Genomic DNA, 18,026 nt, shown 5'->3' with positions numbered 1-18,026 from the left:
TGTGTGTATGAGGAGTGACTGTGTGTGTGTATATGAGGAATGTGTGTGTCTTGGCAGATGGAGCTCCGTCCCCTTGGGAAGCCAGATGGAGCTCCGTCCCCTTGGGAAGCCAGATGGAGCTCCGTCCCCTTGGGAAGCCAGATGGAGCTCCGTCCCCTTGGGAAGCCAGATGGAGCTCCGTCCCCTTGGGAAGCCAGATGGAGCTCCGTCCCCTTGGGAAGCCAGATGGAACTCCGTCCCCTTGGGAAGCCAGATGGAGCTCCGTCCCCTTGGGAAGCCAGATGGAGCTCCGTCCCCTTGGGAAGCCAGATGGAGCTCTGCCCCCTTGGGAAGCCAGTCAGAACTATAGATGTGTAACTAGGTGGGGAGCTGCCAGACAGACTGCCAGACAGACATGATGCTGCTGCTTCCTGAATGAAAACTAATGAGTGGATCAGTGTTGTTTTCTTCAGTCTGTCACAACAATTTTTTGTGGCCCCCATCCAATCAAAGTGGCCCATCCCTGGTGTAGAAAGACACAACATCACCAACATCAACAGTATGAGGACACCTTCCACTAGATGTTGGAACATTGCTGCTATAACAGCCTCCACTCTTCTGGGAAGGCTTTCCACTAGATGTTGGAACATTGCTGCTATAACAGCCTCTACTCTTCTGGGAAGGCTTTCCACTAGATGTAGGAACATTGATGCTGTAACAGCCTCCACTCTTCTGGGAAGGCTTTCCACTAGATGTTGGAACATTGCTGCTATAACAGCCTCCACTCTTCTGGGAAGGCTTTCCACTAGATGTAGGAACATTGCTGCTATAACAGCCTCCACTCTTCTGGGAAGGCTTTCCACTAGATGTTGGAACATTGCTGCTATAACAGCCTCCAATCTTCTGGGAAGGCTTTCCACTAGATGTTGGAACATTGCAGCTATAACAGCCTCCAATCTTCTGGGAAGGCTTTCCACTAGATGTTGGAACATTGCTGCTATAACATCCTCCACTCTTCTGGGAAGGCTTTCCACTAGATGTTGGAACATTGCTGCTATAACAGCCTCCACTCTTCTGGGAAGGCTTTTCACTAGATGTTGGAACATTGCTGCTATAAAAGCCTCCAATCTTCTGGGAAGGCTTTCCACTAGATGTTGGAACATTGCTGCTATAACAGCCTCCAGTCTTCTGGGAAGGCTTTCCACTAGATGTTGGAACATTGCTGCTATAACAGCCTCCACTCTTCTGGGAAGGCTTTCCACTAGATGTTGGAACATTGCTGCTATAACAGCTCCACTCTTCTGGGAAGGCTTTTCCACTAGATGTTGGAACATTTCTGCTATAACAGCCTCCACTCTTCTGGGAAGGCTTTCCACTAGATGTTGGAACATTGCTGCTATAACAGCCTCCTCTCTTCTAGGAAGGCTTTCCACTAGATGTAGGAACATTGCTGCTATAACAGCCTCCACTCTTCTGGGAAGGCTTTCCACTAGATGTTGGAACATTGCTGCTATAACAGCCTCCACTCTTCTGGGAAGGCTTTCCACTAGATGTTGGAATATTGTTGCTATAACAGCCTCCACTCTTCTGGGAAGGCTTTCCACTAGATGTTGGAACATTGCTGCTATAACAGCCTCCACTCTTCTGGGAAGGCTTTCCACTAGATGTTGGAACATTGCTGCTATAACAGCCTCCACTCTTCTGGGAAGGCTTTTCACTAGATGTTGGAACATTGCTGCTATAAAAGCCTCCAATCTTCTGGGAAGGCTTTCCACTAGATGTTGGAACATTGCTGCTATAACAGCCTCCAGTCTTCTGGGAAGGCTTTCCACTAGATGTTGGAACATTGCTGCTATAACAGCCTCCACTCTTCTGGGAAGGCTTTCCACTAGATGTTGGAACATTGCTGCTATAACAGCTCCACTCTTCTGGGAAGGCTTTTCCACTAGATGTTGGAACATTGCTGCTATAACAGCCTCCACTCTTCTGGGAAGGCTTTCCACTAGATGTTGGAACATTGCTGCTATAACAGCCTCCTCTCTTCTAGGAAGGCTTTCCACTAGATGTAGGAACATTGCTGCTATAACAGCCTCCACTCTTCTGGGAAGGCTTTCCACTAGATGTTGGAACATTGCTGCTATAACAGCCTCCACTCTTCTGGGAAGGCTTTCCACTAGATGTTGGAATATTGTTGCTATAACAGCCTCCACTCTTCTGGGAAGGCTTTCCACTAGATGTTGGAACATTGCTGCTATAACAGCCTCCACTCTTCTGGGAAGGCTTTCCACTAGATGTTGGAACATTGCTGCTATAACAGCCTCCACTCTTCTGGGAAGGCTTTCCACTAGATGTTGGAACATTGCTGCTATAACAGCCTCCACTCTTCTGGGAAGGCTTTCCACTAGATGTAGGAACATTGCTGCTATAACAGCCTCCACTCTTCTGGGAAGGCTTTCCACAAGATGTAGGAACATTGCTGCTATAACAGCCTCCACTCTTCTGGGAAGGCTTTCCACTAGATGTAGGAACATTGCTGCTATAACAGCCTCCACTCTTCTGGGAAGGCTTTCCACTAGATGTAGGAACATTGCTGCAGGGGGACTTGCTTCTATTCAACCACAAGAGCCTTAGTGAGGTCGGGTACTGATGTTGGACGATTAGGCCTGGCTCACAGTCGCCATTCAAATTGATCCCAAAGGTGTTCGGTGGGGTTAGAGGTCAGGGCTCTGTGCAGGTGTTAGGGTTCGTTCCTTTCATCCTTGTCAATCAACCATGCATACAAAGCCCTGGTAATGTCACTACCTACGTCATTACCTTTGGACTCCCGGGACCAGAACCATGCATACAAAGCCCTGGTAATGTCACTACCTACGTCATTACCTTTGGACTCCCGAGACCAGAATCATGCATACAAAGCCCTGGTAATGTCACTACCTACGTCATTACCTTTGGACTCCCGAGACCAGAATCATGCATACAAAGCCCTGGTAATGTCACTACCTACGTCATTACCTTTTGACTCCCGAGACCAGAACCATGCATACAAAGCCCTGGTAATGTCACTACCTACGTCATTACTTTTGGACTCCCGAGACCAGAACCATGCATACAAAGCCCTGGTAATGTCACTACCTACGTCATTACTTTTGGACTCCCGAGACCAGAACCATGCATACAAAGTTATATAAACAAGGCCTTTAGTGTGTTATCTAAAAGCTTAGCAGTAAATGTCCACGTTGATTTATAGTGGAATGTCTGAGTAGTCTTATCTCCTACACTCCCCTGCAGAGGTCTGTCTCAGTCACACATTTCTCAGAGGAGTCTTTTTGAGAGAGAGAGAGAGGGAGAGACACTCAGAGAGAGAGACACAGGAAGAGAGAGACACAGGGAGAGACACAGAGTGTGAGAGAGAGAGAGACACAGGGAGAGAGAGAGAGAGAGACACAGAGTGTGAGAGACACAGGGAGAGACACACAGAGAGACACACACAGGGAGAGAGAGACAGTGTGAGAGAGACAGAGACACACAGAGAGACGAAGAGTGTGTGAGAGAGAGAGAGACACACAGAGACAGGGAGAGAGAGAGAGAGACAGAGAGAGAGAGAGAGACACACAGGGAGAGAGAGAGATACAGGGAGAGAGAGAGGAATGAATTTGTCCTGGGCCGAGCTTCCAGTAATGAATTTGTCCTGGGCTTCCAGTAATGAATATGCCCTGGGCTTCCAGTAATGAATATGTCCTGGGCTTCCAGTAATGAATATGTCCTGGGCCGAGCTTCCAGTGATGAAGAGCGAGAACAAGCCTGGGGCTGGAGACTGGTCTGCTCACTATAAGGCAGAAGAGAGAGAACAAGCCTGGGGCTGGAGACTGGTCTGCTCACTATAAGGCAGAAGAGAGAGAACAAGCCTGGGGCTGGAGACTGGTCTCCTCACTATAAGGCAGAAGAGCGAGAACAAGCCTGGGGCTGGAGACTGGTCTCCTCACTATAAGGCAGAAGAGAGAGAACAAGCCTGGGGCTGGAGGCAGCCAGACAGACAGACTCATCCAGACACACGTGGTCTGTATTTCTAGAATGCGACCAGTGACCGGGAGGCTCAGATGCCTGAAGACCAGGGGTTCCATAAAAATGAATGGTTGAAAAACGATTGGAACCATTTCCCTGTTTGACCGCTAGGTTTTATGGGTATTGCATAGCAGCTCGAAAGGCCACACTAGAGTCATTCAGATCAGACTTTTCCCCCACGATTTAAGGGCCACTCTGGTTGAATTTGATCTTTTAGATTTTGAACATGTTCCTTTCCATTTTTAAGGTTAACCACATTACAAAGATACAAAGGCGATATTTAAAAAAATTGTTTTATTAAAATAATATATATTTTCAGGATTTTGGGAAATTCTTCCCGCAACCTCGTTTTCACATCAGGCGTCCCCACATGGGGGTCGCGACCCTTAGTTTGGGCACCGCTGCTGGACACTGTGAGACCACCATCCCTCTCTGAGGTTTAATACACAGAGAAAGACTGGCTGGACAAAATGCTGATTCTTAATGACTAAAAAGGCTGAACAATGATCATCAAATACAGACGGATGAATGATTTGAACCAGATTCATCACATAAAAACATGTCTGTCAGATTATAAAACATGTCTGTCAGATTATAAAACATGTCTGTCAGATTATAAAACATGTCTGTCAGATTATAAAACATGTCTGTCAGATTATAAAACATGTCTGTCAGATTATAAAACATGTCTGTCAGATTATAAAACATGTCTGGCAGATTATAAAACATGTCTGTCAGATTATAAAACATGTCTGTCAGATTATAAAACATGTCTGTCAGATTATAAAACACGTCTGTCAGATTATAAAACATGTCTGTCAGATTCTAAAACATGTCTGTCAGATTCTAAAACATGTCTGTCAGATTATAAAACATGTCTGGCAGATTATAAAACATGTCTGTCAGATTATAAAACATGTCTGTCAGATTATAAAACACGTCTGTCAGATTATAAAACATGTCTGTCAGATTATAAAACATGTCTGGCAGATTATAAAACATGTCTGGCAGATTATAAAACATGTCTGTCAGATTATAAAACATGTCTGTCAGATTATAAAACATGTCTGTCAGATTATAAAACATGTCTGGCAGATTATAAAACATGTCTGTCAGATTATAAAACATGTCTGTCAGATTATAAAACATGTCTGGCAGATTATAAAACATGTCTGTCAGATTATAAAACATGTCTGTCAGATTATAAAACATGTCTGTCAGATTATAAAACATGTCTGTCAGATTATAAAACATGTCTGTCAGATTATAAAACATGTCTGTCAGATTATAAAACATGTCTGTCAGATTATAAAACATGTCTGTCAGATTATAAAACACGTCTGTCAGATTATAAAACATGTCTGTCAGATTATAAAACATGTCTGTCAGATTATAAAACATGTCTGTAACAATAAACGGGTGGAAAAGCTGAACATTTATAAAAACAAATTCCAAATCGTGATCGATTATCAAGTCCATAACAAAGCAACACAATGTGTCTTTCATGTCATCAGGAACAAACACTAATAGGTGTTCACATGACAGGAAGTTGGTGAACAGGTTAATTGAGGTGAACAGACTTGTGGGTAATGACTGGAGCTGAATAGGTGGAACGGTATTAAATATATCAAACACATTCTAACTGTTCTGATTGGTCCCAGAAACAGGAAGTTGGTGAACAGGGTTGTGGGTAATGACTGGAGCTGAATCAGGGGCAAACACTTGTTCAACTAATAGGTGTTCACATGACAGGAAGTTGGTGAACAGGTTAATTGAGGAGAACGGTATTAAATATATCAAACACATTCTAACTGTTCTGATTGGTCCCAGAAACAGGAAGTTGGTTAACAGGTTAATTGAGGAGAACGGTATTAAATATATCAAACACATTCTAACTGTTCTGATTGGTCCCAGAAACAGGAAGTTGGTTAACAGGTTAATTGGGGAGAACGGTATTAAATATATCAAACACATTCTAACTGTTCTGATTGGTCCCAGAAACAGGAAGTTGGTTAATTGAGGAGAACGGTATTAAATATATCAAACACATTCTAACTGTTCTGATTGGTCCCAGAAACAGGAAGTTGGTGAACAGGCTTGTGGGTAATGACAGGAGCGGAATCGGTGGAACGGCATTAAATACATCACACATGGTTTCCATGGTTTCCGGGTGTTTGATGTCATTTCCATTTGCTTCGTTTTTTCCGGACATTTCTATGAGCCGTCCTCCCGTCAGCAGCCTCCTGTGATTCACATGTCCTCACTGTCGAAGGACTCGGAGCACTGGAGAAAGATCTCCTCGTGGTCCCTCATAGCAGACAGACACACGTCCTATACAGAGAGAGAACCTGTTACGTGGAGGAAAGACAGACAGGTCCTATACGGAGAGAGAACCTGTTACCTGGAGGACAGACAGACAGGTCCTATACGGAGAGAGAACCTGTTACCTGGAGGACAGACAGACAGGTCCTATACAGAGAGAGAACCTGTTACCTGGAGGACAGACAGACAGGTCCTATACAGAGAGAGAACCTGTTACCTGGAGGACAGACAGACAGGTCGGTCCTATACGGAGAGAGAACCTGTTACCTGGAGGACAGACAGACAGGTCCTATACGGAGAGAGAACCTGTTACCTGGAGGACAGACAGACAGGTCCTATACAGAGAGAGAACCTGTTACCTGGAGGACAGACAGACAGGTCCTATACAGAGAGAGAACCTGTTACCTGGAGGACAGACAGACAGACAGGTCCTATACGGAGAGAGAACCTGTTACTTGGAGGACAGACAGGTCCTATACGGAGAGAGAACCTGTTATCTGGAGGACAGACAGAGAGACAGACAGACAGACAGGTCCTATACAGAGAGAGAACCTGTTACTTGGAGGACAGACAGACAGGTCCTATACAGAGAGAGAACCTGTTACCTGGAGGACAGACAGACAGGTCCTATACAGAGAGAGAACCTGTTACCTGGAGGACAGATAGACAGACAGGTCCTATACAGAGAGAGAACCTGTTACCTGGAGGACAGACAGGTCCTATACGGAGAGAGAACCTGTTACTTGGAGGACAGACAGACAGACAGGTCCTATACGGAGAGAGAACCTGTTATCTGGAGGACAGATAGACAGACAGGTCCTATACGGAGAGAGAACCTGTTACTTGGAGGACAGACAGACAGGTCCTATACGGAGAGAGAACCTGTTATCTGGAGGACAGACAGACAGGTCCTATACGGAGAGAGAACCTGTTATCTGGAGGACAGACAGAGAGACAGACAGACAGACAGGTCCTATACTATGTCTGTCATACCTGGTTATGTTCTGGTTCCTACCATACCTGGTTATGTCCTGGTTCCTACCATACCTGGTTATGTCCTGGTTTCTACCATACCTGGTTATGTTCTGGTTCCTACCATACCTGGTTATGTTCTGGTTCCTACCATACCTGGTTATGTTCTGGTTCCTACCATACCTGGTTAGGATTTGGTTCCTATCATACCTGGTTATGTTCTGGTTCCTACCATACCTGGTTATGTTCTGGTTATGTTCTGGTTCCTACCATACCAGGTTATGTTCTGGTTCCTACCATACCTGGTTATGTTCTGGTTCCTACCATACCTGGTTATGTTCTGGTTATGTTCTGGTTCCTACCATACCTGGTTAAGTCCTGGTTCCTACCATACCTGGTTATGTTCTGGTTCCTACCATACCTGGTTATGTTCTGGTTATGTTCTGGTTCCTACCATACCTGGTTATGTCTGGTTTCTACCATACCTGGTTATGTTCTGGTTTCTACCATACCTGGTTATGTTCTGGTTTCTACCATACCTGGTTATGTCTGGTTCCTACCATACCTGGTTATGTTCTGGTTCCTACCATACCTGGTTATGTTCTGGTTATGTTCTGGTTCCTACCATACCTGGTTATGTTCTGGTTCCTACCATACCTGGTTATGTTCTGGTTTCTACCATACCTGGTTATGTTCTGGTTATGTTCTGGTTCCTACCATACCTGGTTATGTTCTGGTTCCTACCATACCTGGTTATGTTCTGGTTCCTACCATACCTGGTTATGTCCTGGTTTCTACCATACCTGGTTATGTTCTGGTTCCTACCATACCTGGTTATGTTCTGGTTCCTACCATACCAGGTTATGTTCTGGTTCCTACCATACCTGGTTATGTCCTGGTTTCTACCATACCTGGTTATGTTCTGGTTATGTTCTGGTTCCTACCATACCTGGTTATGTTCTGGTTCCTACCATACCTGGTTATGTTCTGGTTTCTACCATACCTGGTTATGTTCTGGTTATGTTCTGGTTCCTACCATACCTGGTTATGTTCTGGTTCCTACCATACCTGGTTATGTTCTGGTTCCTACCATACCTGGTTATGTCCTGGTTTCTACCATACCTGGTTATGTTCTGGTTCCTACCATACCTGGTTATGTTCTGGTTCCTACCATACCAGGTTATGTTCTGGTTCCTACCATACCTGGTTATGTCCTGGTTTCTACCATACCTGGTTATGTTCTGGTTCCTACCATACCTGGTTATGTTCTGGTTCCTACCATACCTGGTTATGTTCTGGTTCCTACCATACCTGGTTATGTTCCGGTTCCTACCATACCTGGTTATGTTCTGGTTCCTATCATACCTGGTTATGTTCTGGTTCCTATCATACCTGGTTATGTTCTGGTTCCTATCATACCTGGTTATGTTCTGGTTCCTACCATACCTGGTTATGTTCTGGTTCCTACCATACCTGGTTATGTTCTGGTTCCTACCATACCTGGTTATGTTCTGGTTCCTACCATACCTAGTTATGTTCTGGTTCCTATCATACCTGGTTATGTTCTGGTTCCTACCATACCTGGTTATGTTCTGGTTCCTATCATACCTGGTTATGTTCTGGTTATGTTCTGGTTCCTACCATACCTGGTTATGTTCTGGTTCCTACCATACCTGGTTATGTTCTGGTTCCTATCATACCTGGTTATGTTCTGGTTATGTTCTGGTTCCTACCATACCTGGTTATGTTCTGGTTCCTACCATACCTGGTTATGTTCTGGTTATGTTCTGGTTCCTATCATACCTGCTTATGTTCTGGTTCCTACCATACCTGGTTATGTTCTGGTTCCTACCATACCTGGTTATGTTCTGGTTCCTATCATACCTGGTTATGTTCTGGTTATGTTCTGGTTCCTACCATACCTGGTTATGTTCTGGTTCCTACCATACCTGGTTATGTTCTGGTTCCTATCATACCTGGTTATGTTCTGGTTCCTACCATACCTGGTTAGGATTTGGTTCCTATCATACCTGGTTATGTTCTGGTTCCTACCATACCTGGTTATGTTCTGGTTATGTTCTGGTTCCTACCATACCTGGTTATGTTCTGGTTCCTACCATACCTGGTTATGTTCTGGTTATGTTCTGGTTCCTACCATACCTGGTTAAGTCCTGGTTCCTACCATACCTGGTTATGTTCTGGTTCCTACCATACCTGGTTATGTTCTGGTTATGTTCTGGTTCCTACCATACCTGGTTATGTCTGGTTTCTACCATACCTGGTTATGTTCTGGTTTCTACCATACCTGGTTATGTTCTGGTTTCTACCATACCTGGTTATGTCTGGTTCCTACCATACCTGGTTATGTTCTGGTTCCTACCATACCTGGTTATGTTCTGGTTATGTTCTGGTTCCTACCATACCTGGTTATGTTCTGGTTCCTACCATACCTGGTTATGTTCTGGTTTCTACCATACCTGGTTATGTTCTGGTTATGTTCTGGTTCCTACCATACCTGGTTATGTTCTGGTTCCTACCATACCTGGTTATGTTCTGGTTCCTACCATACCTGGTTATGTTCTGGTTCCTATCATACCTGGTTATGTTCTGGTTCCTACCATACCTGGTTAGGATTTGGTTCCTATCATACCTGGTTATGTTCTGGTTCCTACCATACCTGGTTATGTTCTGGTTATGTTCTGGTTCCTACCATACCTGGTTATGTTCTGGTTCCTACCATACCTGGTTATGTTCTGGTTATGTTCTGGTTCCTACCATACCTGGTTAAGTCCTGGTTCCTACCATACCTGGTTATGTTCTGGTTCCTACCATACCTGGTTATGTTCTGGTTATGTTCTGGTTCCTACCATACCTGGTTATGTTCTGGTTCCTACCATACCTGGTTATGTTCTGGTTCCTATCATACCTGGTTATGTTCTGGTTCCTACCATACCTGGTTAGGATTTGGTTCCTATCATACCTGGTTATGTTCTGGTTCCTACCATACCTGGTTATGTTCTGGTTATGTTCTGGTTCCTACCATACCTGGTTATGTTCTGGTTCCTACCATACCTGGTTATGTTCTGGTTATGTTCTGGTTCCTACCATACCTGGTTAAGTCCTGGTTCCTACCATACCTGGTTATGTTCTGGTTCCTACCATACCTGGTTATGTTCTGGTTATGTTCTGGTTCCTACCATACCTGGTTATGTCTGGTTTCTACCATACCTGGTTATGTTCTGGTTTCTACCATACCTGGTTATGTTCTGGTTTCTACCATACCTGGTTATGTCTGGTTCCTACCATACCTGGTTATGTTCTGGTTCCTACCATACCTGGTTATGTTCTGGTTATGTTCTGGTTCCTACCATACCTGGTTATGTTCTGGTTCCTACCATACCTGGTTATGTTCTGGTTTCTACCATACCTGGTTATGTTCTGGTTATGTTCTGGTTCCTACCATACCTGGTTATGTTCTGGTTCCTACCATACCTGGTTATGTTCTGGTTCCTACCATACCTGGTTATGTTCTGGTTCCTATCATACCTGGTTATGTTCTGGTTCCTATCATACCTGGTTATGTTCTGGTTCCTACCATACCTGGTTATGTTCTGGTTCCTACCATACCTGGTTATGTTCTGGTTCCTACCATACCTGGTTATGTTCTGGTTCCTACCATACCTGGTTATGTTCTGGTTCCTATCATACCTGGTTATGTTCTGGTTCCTATCATACCTGGTTTATGTTTCTGGTTCCTACCATACCTGGTTATGTTCTGGTTCCTATCATACCTGGTTATGTTCTGGTTATGTTCTGGTTCCTACCATACCTGGTTATGTTCTGGTTCCTACCATACCTGGTTATGTTCTGGTTCCTATCATACCTGGTTATGTTCTGGTTATGTTCTGGTTCCTACCATACCTGGTTATGTTCTGGTTCCTATCATACCTGGTTATGTTCTGGTTCCTATCATACCTGGTTATGTTCTGGTTATGTTCTGGTTATGTTCTGGTTCCTACCATACCTGGTTATGTTCTGGTTCCTATCATACCTGCTTATGTTCTGGTTCCTACCATACCTGGTTATGTTCTGGTTCCTACCATACCTGGTTATGTTCTGGTTCCTATTATACCTGGTTATGTTCTGGTTATGTTCTGGTTCCTACCATACCTGGTTATGTTCTGGTTCCTACCATACCTGGTTATGTTCTGGTTCCTATCATACCTGGTTATGTTCTGGTTATGTTCTGGTTCCTATCATACCTGGTTATGTTCTGGTTCCTACCATACCTGGTTATGTCTGGTTCCTACCATACCTGGTTATGTTCTGGTTCCTACCATACCTGGTTATGTTCTGGTTCCTACCATACCTGGTTATGTTCTGGTTTCTACCATACCTGGTTATGTTCTGGTTCCTACCATACCTGGTTATGTTCTGGTTCCTATCATACCTGGTTATGTTCTGGTTCCTACCATACCTGGTTATGTTCTGGTTCCTATCATACCTGGTTATGTTCTGGTTCCTATCATACCTGGTTATGTTCTGGTTCTTACCATACCTGGTTATGTTCTGGTTCCTACCATACCTGGTTATGTTCTGGTTCCTATCATACCTGGTTATGTTCTGGTTCCTATCATACCTGGTTATGTTCTGGTTCCTATCATACCTGGTTATGTTCTGGTTATGTTCTGGTTATGTTCTGGTTCCTACCATACCTGGTTATGTTCTGGTTCCTATCATACCTGGTTATGTTCTGGTTCCTACCATACCTGGTTATGTTCTGGTTCCCTACCATACCTGGTTATGTTCTGGTTCCTACCATACCTGGTTATGTTCTGGTTATGTTCTGGTTCCTATCATACCTGGTTATGTTCTGGTTATGTTCTGGTTCCTACCATACCTGGTTATGTTCTGGTTCCTACCATACCTGGTTATGTTCTGGTTCCTATCATACCTGGTTATGTTCTGGTTCCTATCATACCTGGTTATGTTCTGGTTCCTACCATACCTGGTTATGTTCTGGTTCCTACCATACCTGGTTATGTTCTGGTTCCTACCATACCTGGTTATGTTCTGGTTATGTTCTGGTTCCTATCATACCTGGTTATGTTCTGGTTCCTACCATACCTGGTTATGTTCTGGTTCCTACCATACCTGGTTATGTTCTGGTTCCTATCATACCTGGTTATGTTCTGGTTCCTATCATACCTGGTTATGTTCTGGTTCCTACCATACCTGGTTATGTTTTGGTTATGTTCTGGTTCCTATCATACCTGGTTATGTTCTGGTTCCTATCATACCTGGTTATGTTCTGGTTATATTCTGGTTCCTACCATACCTGGTTATGTTCTGGTTCCTACCATACCTGGTTATATTCTGGTTTCTCCACCATCTGAGTCTTGCCGAAACACATGATGTCCTTATAGATCTCCCGGAGCTTGTCAAAGTCCCCACACTGAGGAGAGGCCAGGACAGGACTGGAGACAGAGAGAGACAAGTGGTTGGTAATGAGTCAACACCAGTCCTACAGTCCACCAGAGGACAGAGGACAGAGGAGCAGACAGGACTGGAGACACACAGAGACAAGTGATTGGTAATGAGTCAACACCAGTCCTACAGTCCATCAGAGGACAGAGGAGCAGACAGGACTGGAGACACACAGAGACAAGTGGTTGGTAATGAGTCAACACCAGTCCTACAGTCCATCAGAGGACAGAGGAGCAGACAGGACTGGAGACGCACAGAGACAAGTGGTTGGTAATGAGTCAACACCAGTCCTACAGTCCATCAGAGGAGCAGACAGGACTGGAGACAGAGAGAGACAAGTGGTTGGTAATGAGTCAACACCAGTCCATCAGAGGACAGAGGAGCAGACAGGACTGGAGACACACAGAGACAAGTGGTTGGTAATGAGTCAACACCAGTCCTACAGTCCATCAGAGGACAGAGGAGCAGACAGGACTGGAGACACACAGAGACAAGTGGTTGGTAATGAGTCAACACCAGTCCTACAGTCCATCAGAGGACAGAGGAGTAGACAGGACTGGAGACACACAGAGACAAGTGGTTGGTAATGAGTCAACACCAGTCCTACAGTCCATCAGAGGAGCAGACAGGACTGGAGACAGAGAGAGACAAGTGGTTGGTAATGAGTCAACACCAGTCCATCAGAGGACAGAGGAGCAGACAGGACTGGAGACACACAGAGAGAAGTGGTTGGTAATGAGTCAACACCAGTCCTACAGTCCATCAGAGGAGCAGACAGGACTGGAGACACACAGAGAGAAGTGGTTGGTAATGAGTCAACACCAGTCCTCCAGTCCATCAGAGGACAGAGGAGCAGACAGGACTGGAGACACACAGAGAGAAGTGGTTGGTAATGAGTCAACACCAGTCCTACAGTCCATCAGAGGAGCAGGCAGGACTGGAGACACACAGAGAGAAGTGGTTGGTAATGAGTCAACACCAGTCCTACAGTCCATCAGAGGACAGAGGAGCAGGGAAAAGAGACTGAGTAGAGAAGGTAATTATTAAGAGAGAGAGCATTGGGACACCAGTCCATCAGAGGAGCAGGGAAAAGAGACTGAGTAGAGAAGGTAATTATTAAGAGAGAGAGCATTGGGACACCAGTCCTCCAGTCCATCAGAGGAGCAGGGAAAAGAGACTGAGTAGAGAAGGTAATTATTAAGAGAGAGAGCATTGGGACACCAGTCCTCCAGTCCATCAGAGGACAGAGGAGCAGGGAAAAGAGACTGAGTAGAGAAGGTAATTATTAAGAGAGAGCATTGGGACACCAGTCCTCCAGTCCATCAGAGGACAGAGGAGCAGGGAAAAGAGACTGAGTAGAGAAGGTAATTATTAAGAGAGAGAGCATTGGGACAATCCCAAAGAACATACTCCTTGAGTCCTTCCTCCTCGCCTTATTAAATCCCATTGGATGAGAAAGCCAGGAGGTCCCTCCCCTCTGACCTTCTCCTCCAATGGGAAGATGGAGGCAGAGGGACTTCTTGTGAACCACGTTCCGTGCCAGTACATCGGTTTCTGTGAACAGGGAGTGTGTGTGTAATCAGGGGGTGTGTATATCTGTGTGTGTTATCCAGGCCACGTCAGGGCCCAGTCCTTTGTTGAGGGAGACCTAATTAAAAGTGAATTCTTAATGAGAGCTGGTCCAAAGCCACCACCTTTACCATCTCTCTCTCCTCTACCCTGTCTCTCTCTCTCTCTTTCTCTCTCTCTCTTCTCCCCCTCTACCCTGTCTCTCTCTCTCCTCTACCCTGTCTCTCTCTCTCCTCTACCCTGTCTCTCTCTCTCTTTCTCTCTCTCTCTTCTCCCCCTCTACCCCGTCTCTCTCTCTCCTCTACCCTGTCTCTCTCTCTCTTTCTCTCTCTCTTCTCCCCCTCTACCCTGTCTCTCTCTCTCCTCTACCCTGTCTCTCTCTCTCTTTCTCTCTCTTCTCCCCCTCTACCCTGTCTCTCTCCTCTAACCTGTCTCTCTCTCTCTTCTCCCCCTCTCTCTCTCTTCTCCCCCTCTCTCCTCTACCCTGTCTCTCTCTCTCTTCTCCCCCTCTACCCTGTCTCTCTCTCTCCTCTACCCTGTCTCTCTCTCTCCTCCCCCTCTCTCCTCTACCCTGTCTCTCTCTCTTTCTCTCTCTCTCCTCTACCCTGTCTCTCTCTCTCATCCCCCTCTCTCCTCTACCCTGTCTCTTTCTCTCTCCCTCCTCTCCCTAGATCCTCTCTCTTCTCCCCCTCTACCCTGTCTCTCTCTCTCTTTCTCTCTCTCTTCTCCCCCTCTCTCCTCTACCCTGTCTCTCTCTCTCCTCCCCCTCTCTCCTCTACCCTGTCTCTCTCTCTCTCTCTCCTCTACCCTGTCTCTCTCTCTCCTCCCTCTCTCCTCTACCCTGTCTCTCTCCTCTACCCTGTCTCTTTCTCTCTCTCTTCTCTCCCTCTCTCCTCTACCCTGTCTCTCTCTCTCTCTCTCTCTCCTCTACCCTGTCTCTCTCTCTCTCTCTTCTCTCCCTCTCTCCTCTACCCTGTCTCTTTCTCTCTCCCTCCTCTCCCTAGATCCTCTCTCTTCTCATCTCTATCTCTTCTCTCTTTCCTCATCCCTCCCGCTCTCCTTTGCCTTACCACTAACATGTTCTGAGACCTGCCCGGTTCCGTTCTGAGACCTGCTCTATTCTGAGACCTGCTCTATTCTGAGACCTGCTCTTTTCTGAGACCTGGTCTGTTCCGTTCTGAGACCTGCTCTGTTCTGAGACCTGCCCTGTTCTGAGACCTGCTCTGTTCTGAGACCTGCTCTGTTCTGAGACCTGCCCTGTTCTGAGACCTGCCCTGTTCCGTTCTGAGACCTGCCCTGTTCCGTTCTGAGACCTGCCCTGTTCCGTTCTGAAACCTGCTCTGTTCTGAGACCTGGTCTGTTCTGAGACCTGGTCTGTTCTGAGACCTGGTCTGTTCTGAGACCTGCCCTGTTCCGTTCTGAGACCTGCCCTGTTCCGTTCTGAGACCTGCTCTGTTCCGTTCTGAGACCTGCTCTGTTCCGTTCTGAGACCTGGTCTGTTCTGAGACCTGCCCTGTTCTGGGTAGAGGAGAGAGGGAGAGAAGAGAGAGAGAGAGAGACAGGGTAGAGGAGAGAGAGAGAGAGAGAGAGACAGGGTAGAGGAGAGAGGCTCCTCTACCCTGTCTCTCTCTCTCTCTCTCTCTCCTCTACCCTGTCTCTCTCTCCCTCTCTCCTCTACCCTGTCTCTTTCTCTCTCCCTCCTCTCCCTAGATCCTCTCTCTTCTCATCTCTATCTCTTCTCTCTTTCCTCATCCCTCCCGCTCTCCTTTGCCTTACCACTAACATGTTCTGAGACCTGCCCGGTTCCGTTCTGAGACCTGCTCTATTCTGAGACCTGCTCTATTCTGAGACCTGCTCTTTTCTGAGACCTGGTCTGTTCCGTTCTGAGACCTGCTCTGTTCTGAGACCTGCCCTGTTCTGAGACCTGCTCTGTTCTGAGACCTGCTCTGTTCTGAGACCTGCCCTGTTCTGAGACCTGCCCTGTTCCGTTCTGAGACCTGCCCTGTTCCGTTCTGAGACCTGCCCTGTTCCGTTCTGAAACCTGCTCTGTTCTGAGACCTGGTCTGTTCTGAGACCTGGTCTGTTCTGAGACCTGCCCTGTTCCGAGACCTGCCCTGTTCCGTTCTGAGACCTGCCCTGTTCCGTTCTGAGACCTGCTCTGTTCCGTTCTGAGACCTGCTCTGTTCCGTTCTGAGACCTGGTCTGTTCTGAGACCTGCCCTGTTCTGAGACTGCTCTGTTCTGAGACCTGCCCTGTTCTGAGACCTGCCCTGTTCTGAGACCTGGTCTGTTCTGAGACCTGCCCTGTTCTGAGACCTGTTCTGAGACCTGCCCTGTTCTGAGACCTGTTCTGAGATCTGCCCTGTTCTGGGACCTGCCCTGTTCTGAGATCTGTTCTGAAACCTGCCCTGAGACCTGCTCTGTTCAGCCACCTGAATATATTAACGGTTAAAGCTGTGAAGCCATAAGAGGAGAACAGAGGTAGGACCCAATTAAATATAGACTGTCTAAGCTGGTCACCAGGGGAGGGGGAGAGAGGAGAGAGAGAGCTCACAGCTCTGTTACATGCTGGGTATGTACATAGTCAATGGTAGGCTTCGAGGGGACTCCTATGGTAGGTACACCTACAGCTCATCTCTTGGCAGTAGTACTGTAGTAGTGTACCTATGATTAGAATTACACGCCTCTCTCATCTTTTTAAGTGGGAGAACTTGCACAATTGGTGGCTGACTAAATACTTTTTTGCCCCACTGTATGTAGAGAGAGATAGAGAAGAGAGATATGTAGAGAGAAGAAAGATATGTAGAGAGAAGAGAGAGATATGTAGAGAGAAGAGAGAGATAGAGAATAGAGATATGTAGAGAGAAGAGAGATAGAGAAGAGAGATATGTAGAGAGAAGAGAGAGATAGAGAAGAGAGATATGTAGAGAGAAGAGACATATGTAGAGAGAAGAGACATATGTAGAGAGAAGAGAGAGATATGTAGAGAGAAGAGACATATGCAGAGAGAAGAGAGAGATATGTAGAGAGAAGAGAGATATGTAGAGAGAAGAGAGAGATATGTAGAGAGAAGAGAGATATGTAGAGAGAAGAGAGAGATATGTAGAGAGAAGAGACATATGTAGAGAGAAGAGAGAGATATGTAGAGAGAAGAGACATATGCAGAGAGAAGAGAGAGATATGTAGAGAGAAGAGAGATATGTAGAGAGAAGAGAGAGATATGTAGAGAGAAGAGAGATATGTAGAGAGAAGAGAGAGATATGTAAAGAGAAGAGAGAGATAGAGAAGAGAGATATATGTAGAGAGAAGAGATAGAGAAGAGAGAGATAGAGAAGAGAGATATGTAGAGAGAAGAGAGAGATAGAGAAGAGAGATATGTAGAGAGAAGAGAGAGATATGTAGAGAGAAGAGAGATATGTAGAGAGAAGAGAGATATGTAGAGAGAAGAGACATATGTAGAGAGAAGAGAGAGATATGTAGAGAGAAGAGAGAGATATGTAGAGAGAAGAGAGATATGTAGAGAGAAGAGAGAGATAGAGAAGAGAGAGATATGTAGAGAGAAGAGAGAGATAGAGATGAAGAAAGAGGTAGAGAGTAGAGAGATATGTAGAGAGAAGAGAGATATGTAGAGAGAAG

The 18,026-nt window shown here is 45.8% G+C and overlaps 1 protein-coding gene across 1 annotated transcript in view; it reads right to left on the bottom strand.

Moving 5' to 3' along the window:
- Positions 1 to 5,452: 5,452 nt before the first annotated feature.
- LOC116369463 (stimulated by retinoic acid gene 8 protein homolog) overlaps positions 5,453 to 18,026 on the bottom strand; it is a 41,571-nt gene continuing 28,997 nt past the window's right edge. The window contains exons 8-9 of the mRNA XM_031819493.1: positions 12,701 to 12,812; positions 5,453 to 6,372 (exon numbers count right to left, since the gene is read on the bottom strand). Coding sequence (XP_031675353.1) covers positions 6,292 to 6,372; positions 12,701 to 12,812 — 193 coding nt within the window. The 3' untranslated portion in view covers positions 5,453 to 6,291. The remainder of the gene's footprint in view (positions 6,373 to 12,700; positions 12,813 to 18,026) is intronic.

Source organism: Oncorhynchus kisutch, unplaced genomic scaffold, assembly GCF_002021735.2.
Source record: "Oncorhynchus kisutch isolate 150728-3 unplaced genomic scaffold, Okis_V2 scaffold2202, whole genome shotgun sequence".
Classification (NCBI taxonomy): domain Eukaryota; kingdom Metazoa; phylum Chordata; class Actinopteri; order Salmoniformes; family Salmonidae; genus Oncorhynchus; species Oncorhynchus kisutch.
The sequence above is the reverse complement of the archived record's forward strand: the minus strand, read 5'-3'. Positions and strand labels throughout refer to the sequence as shown.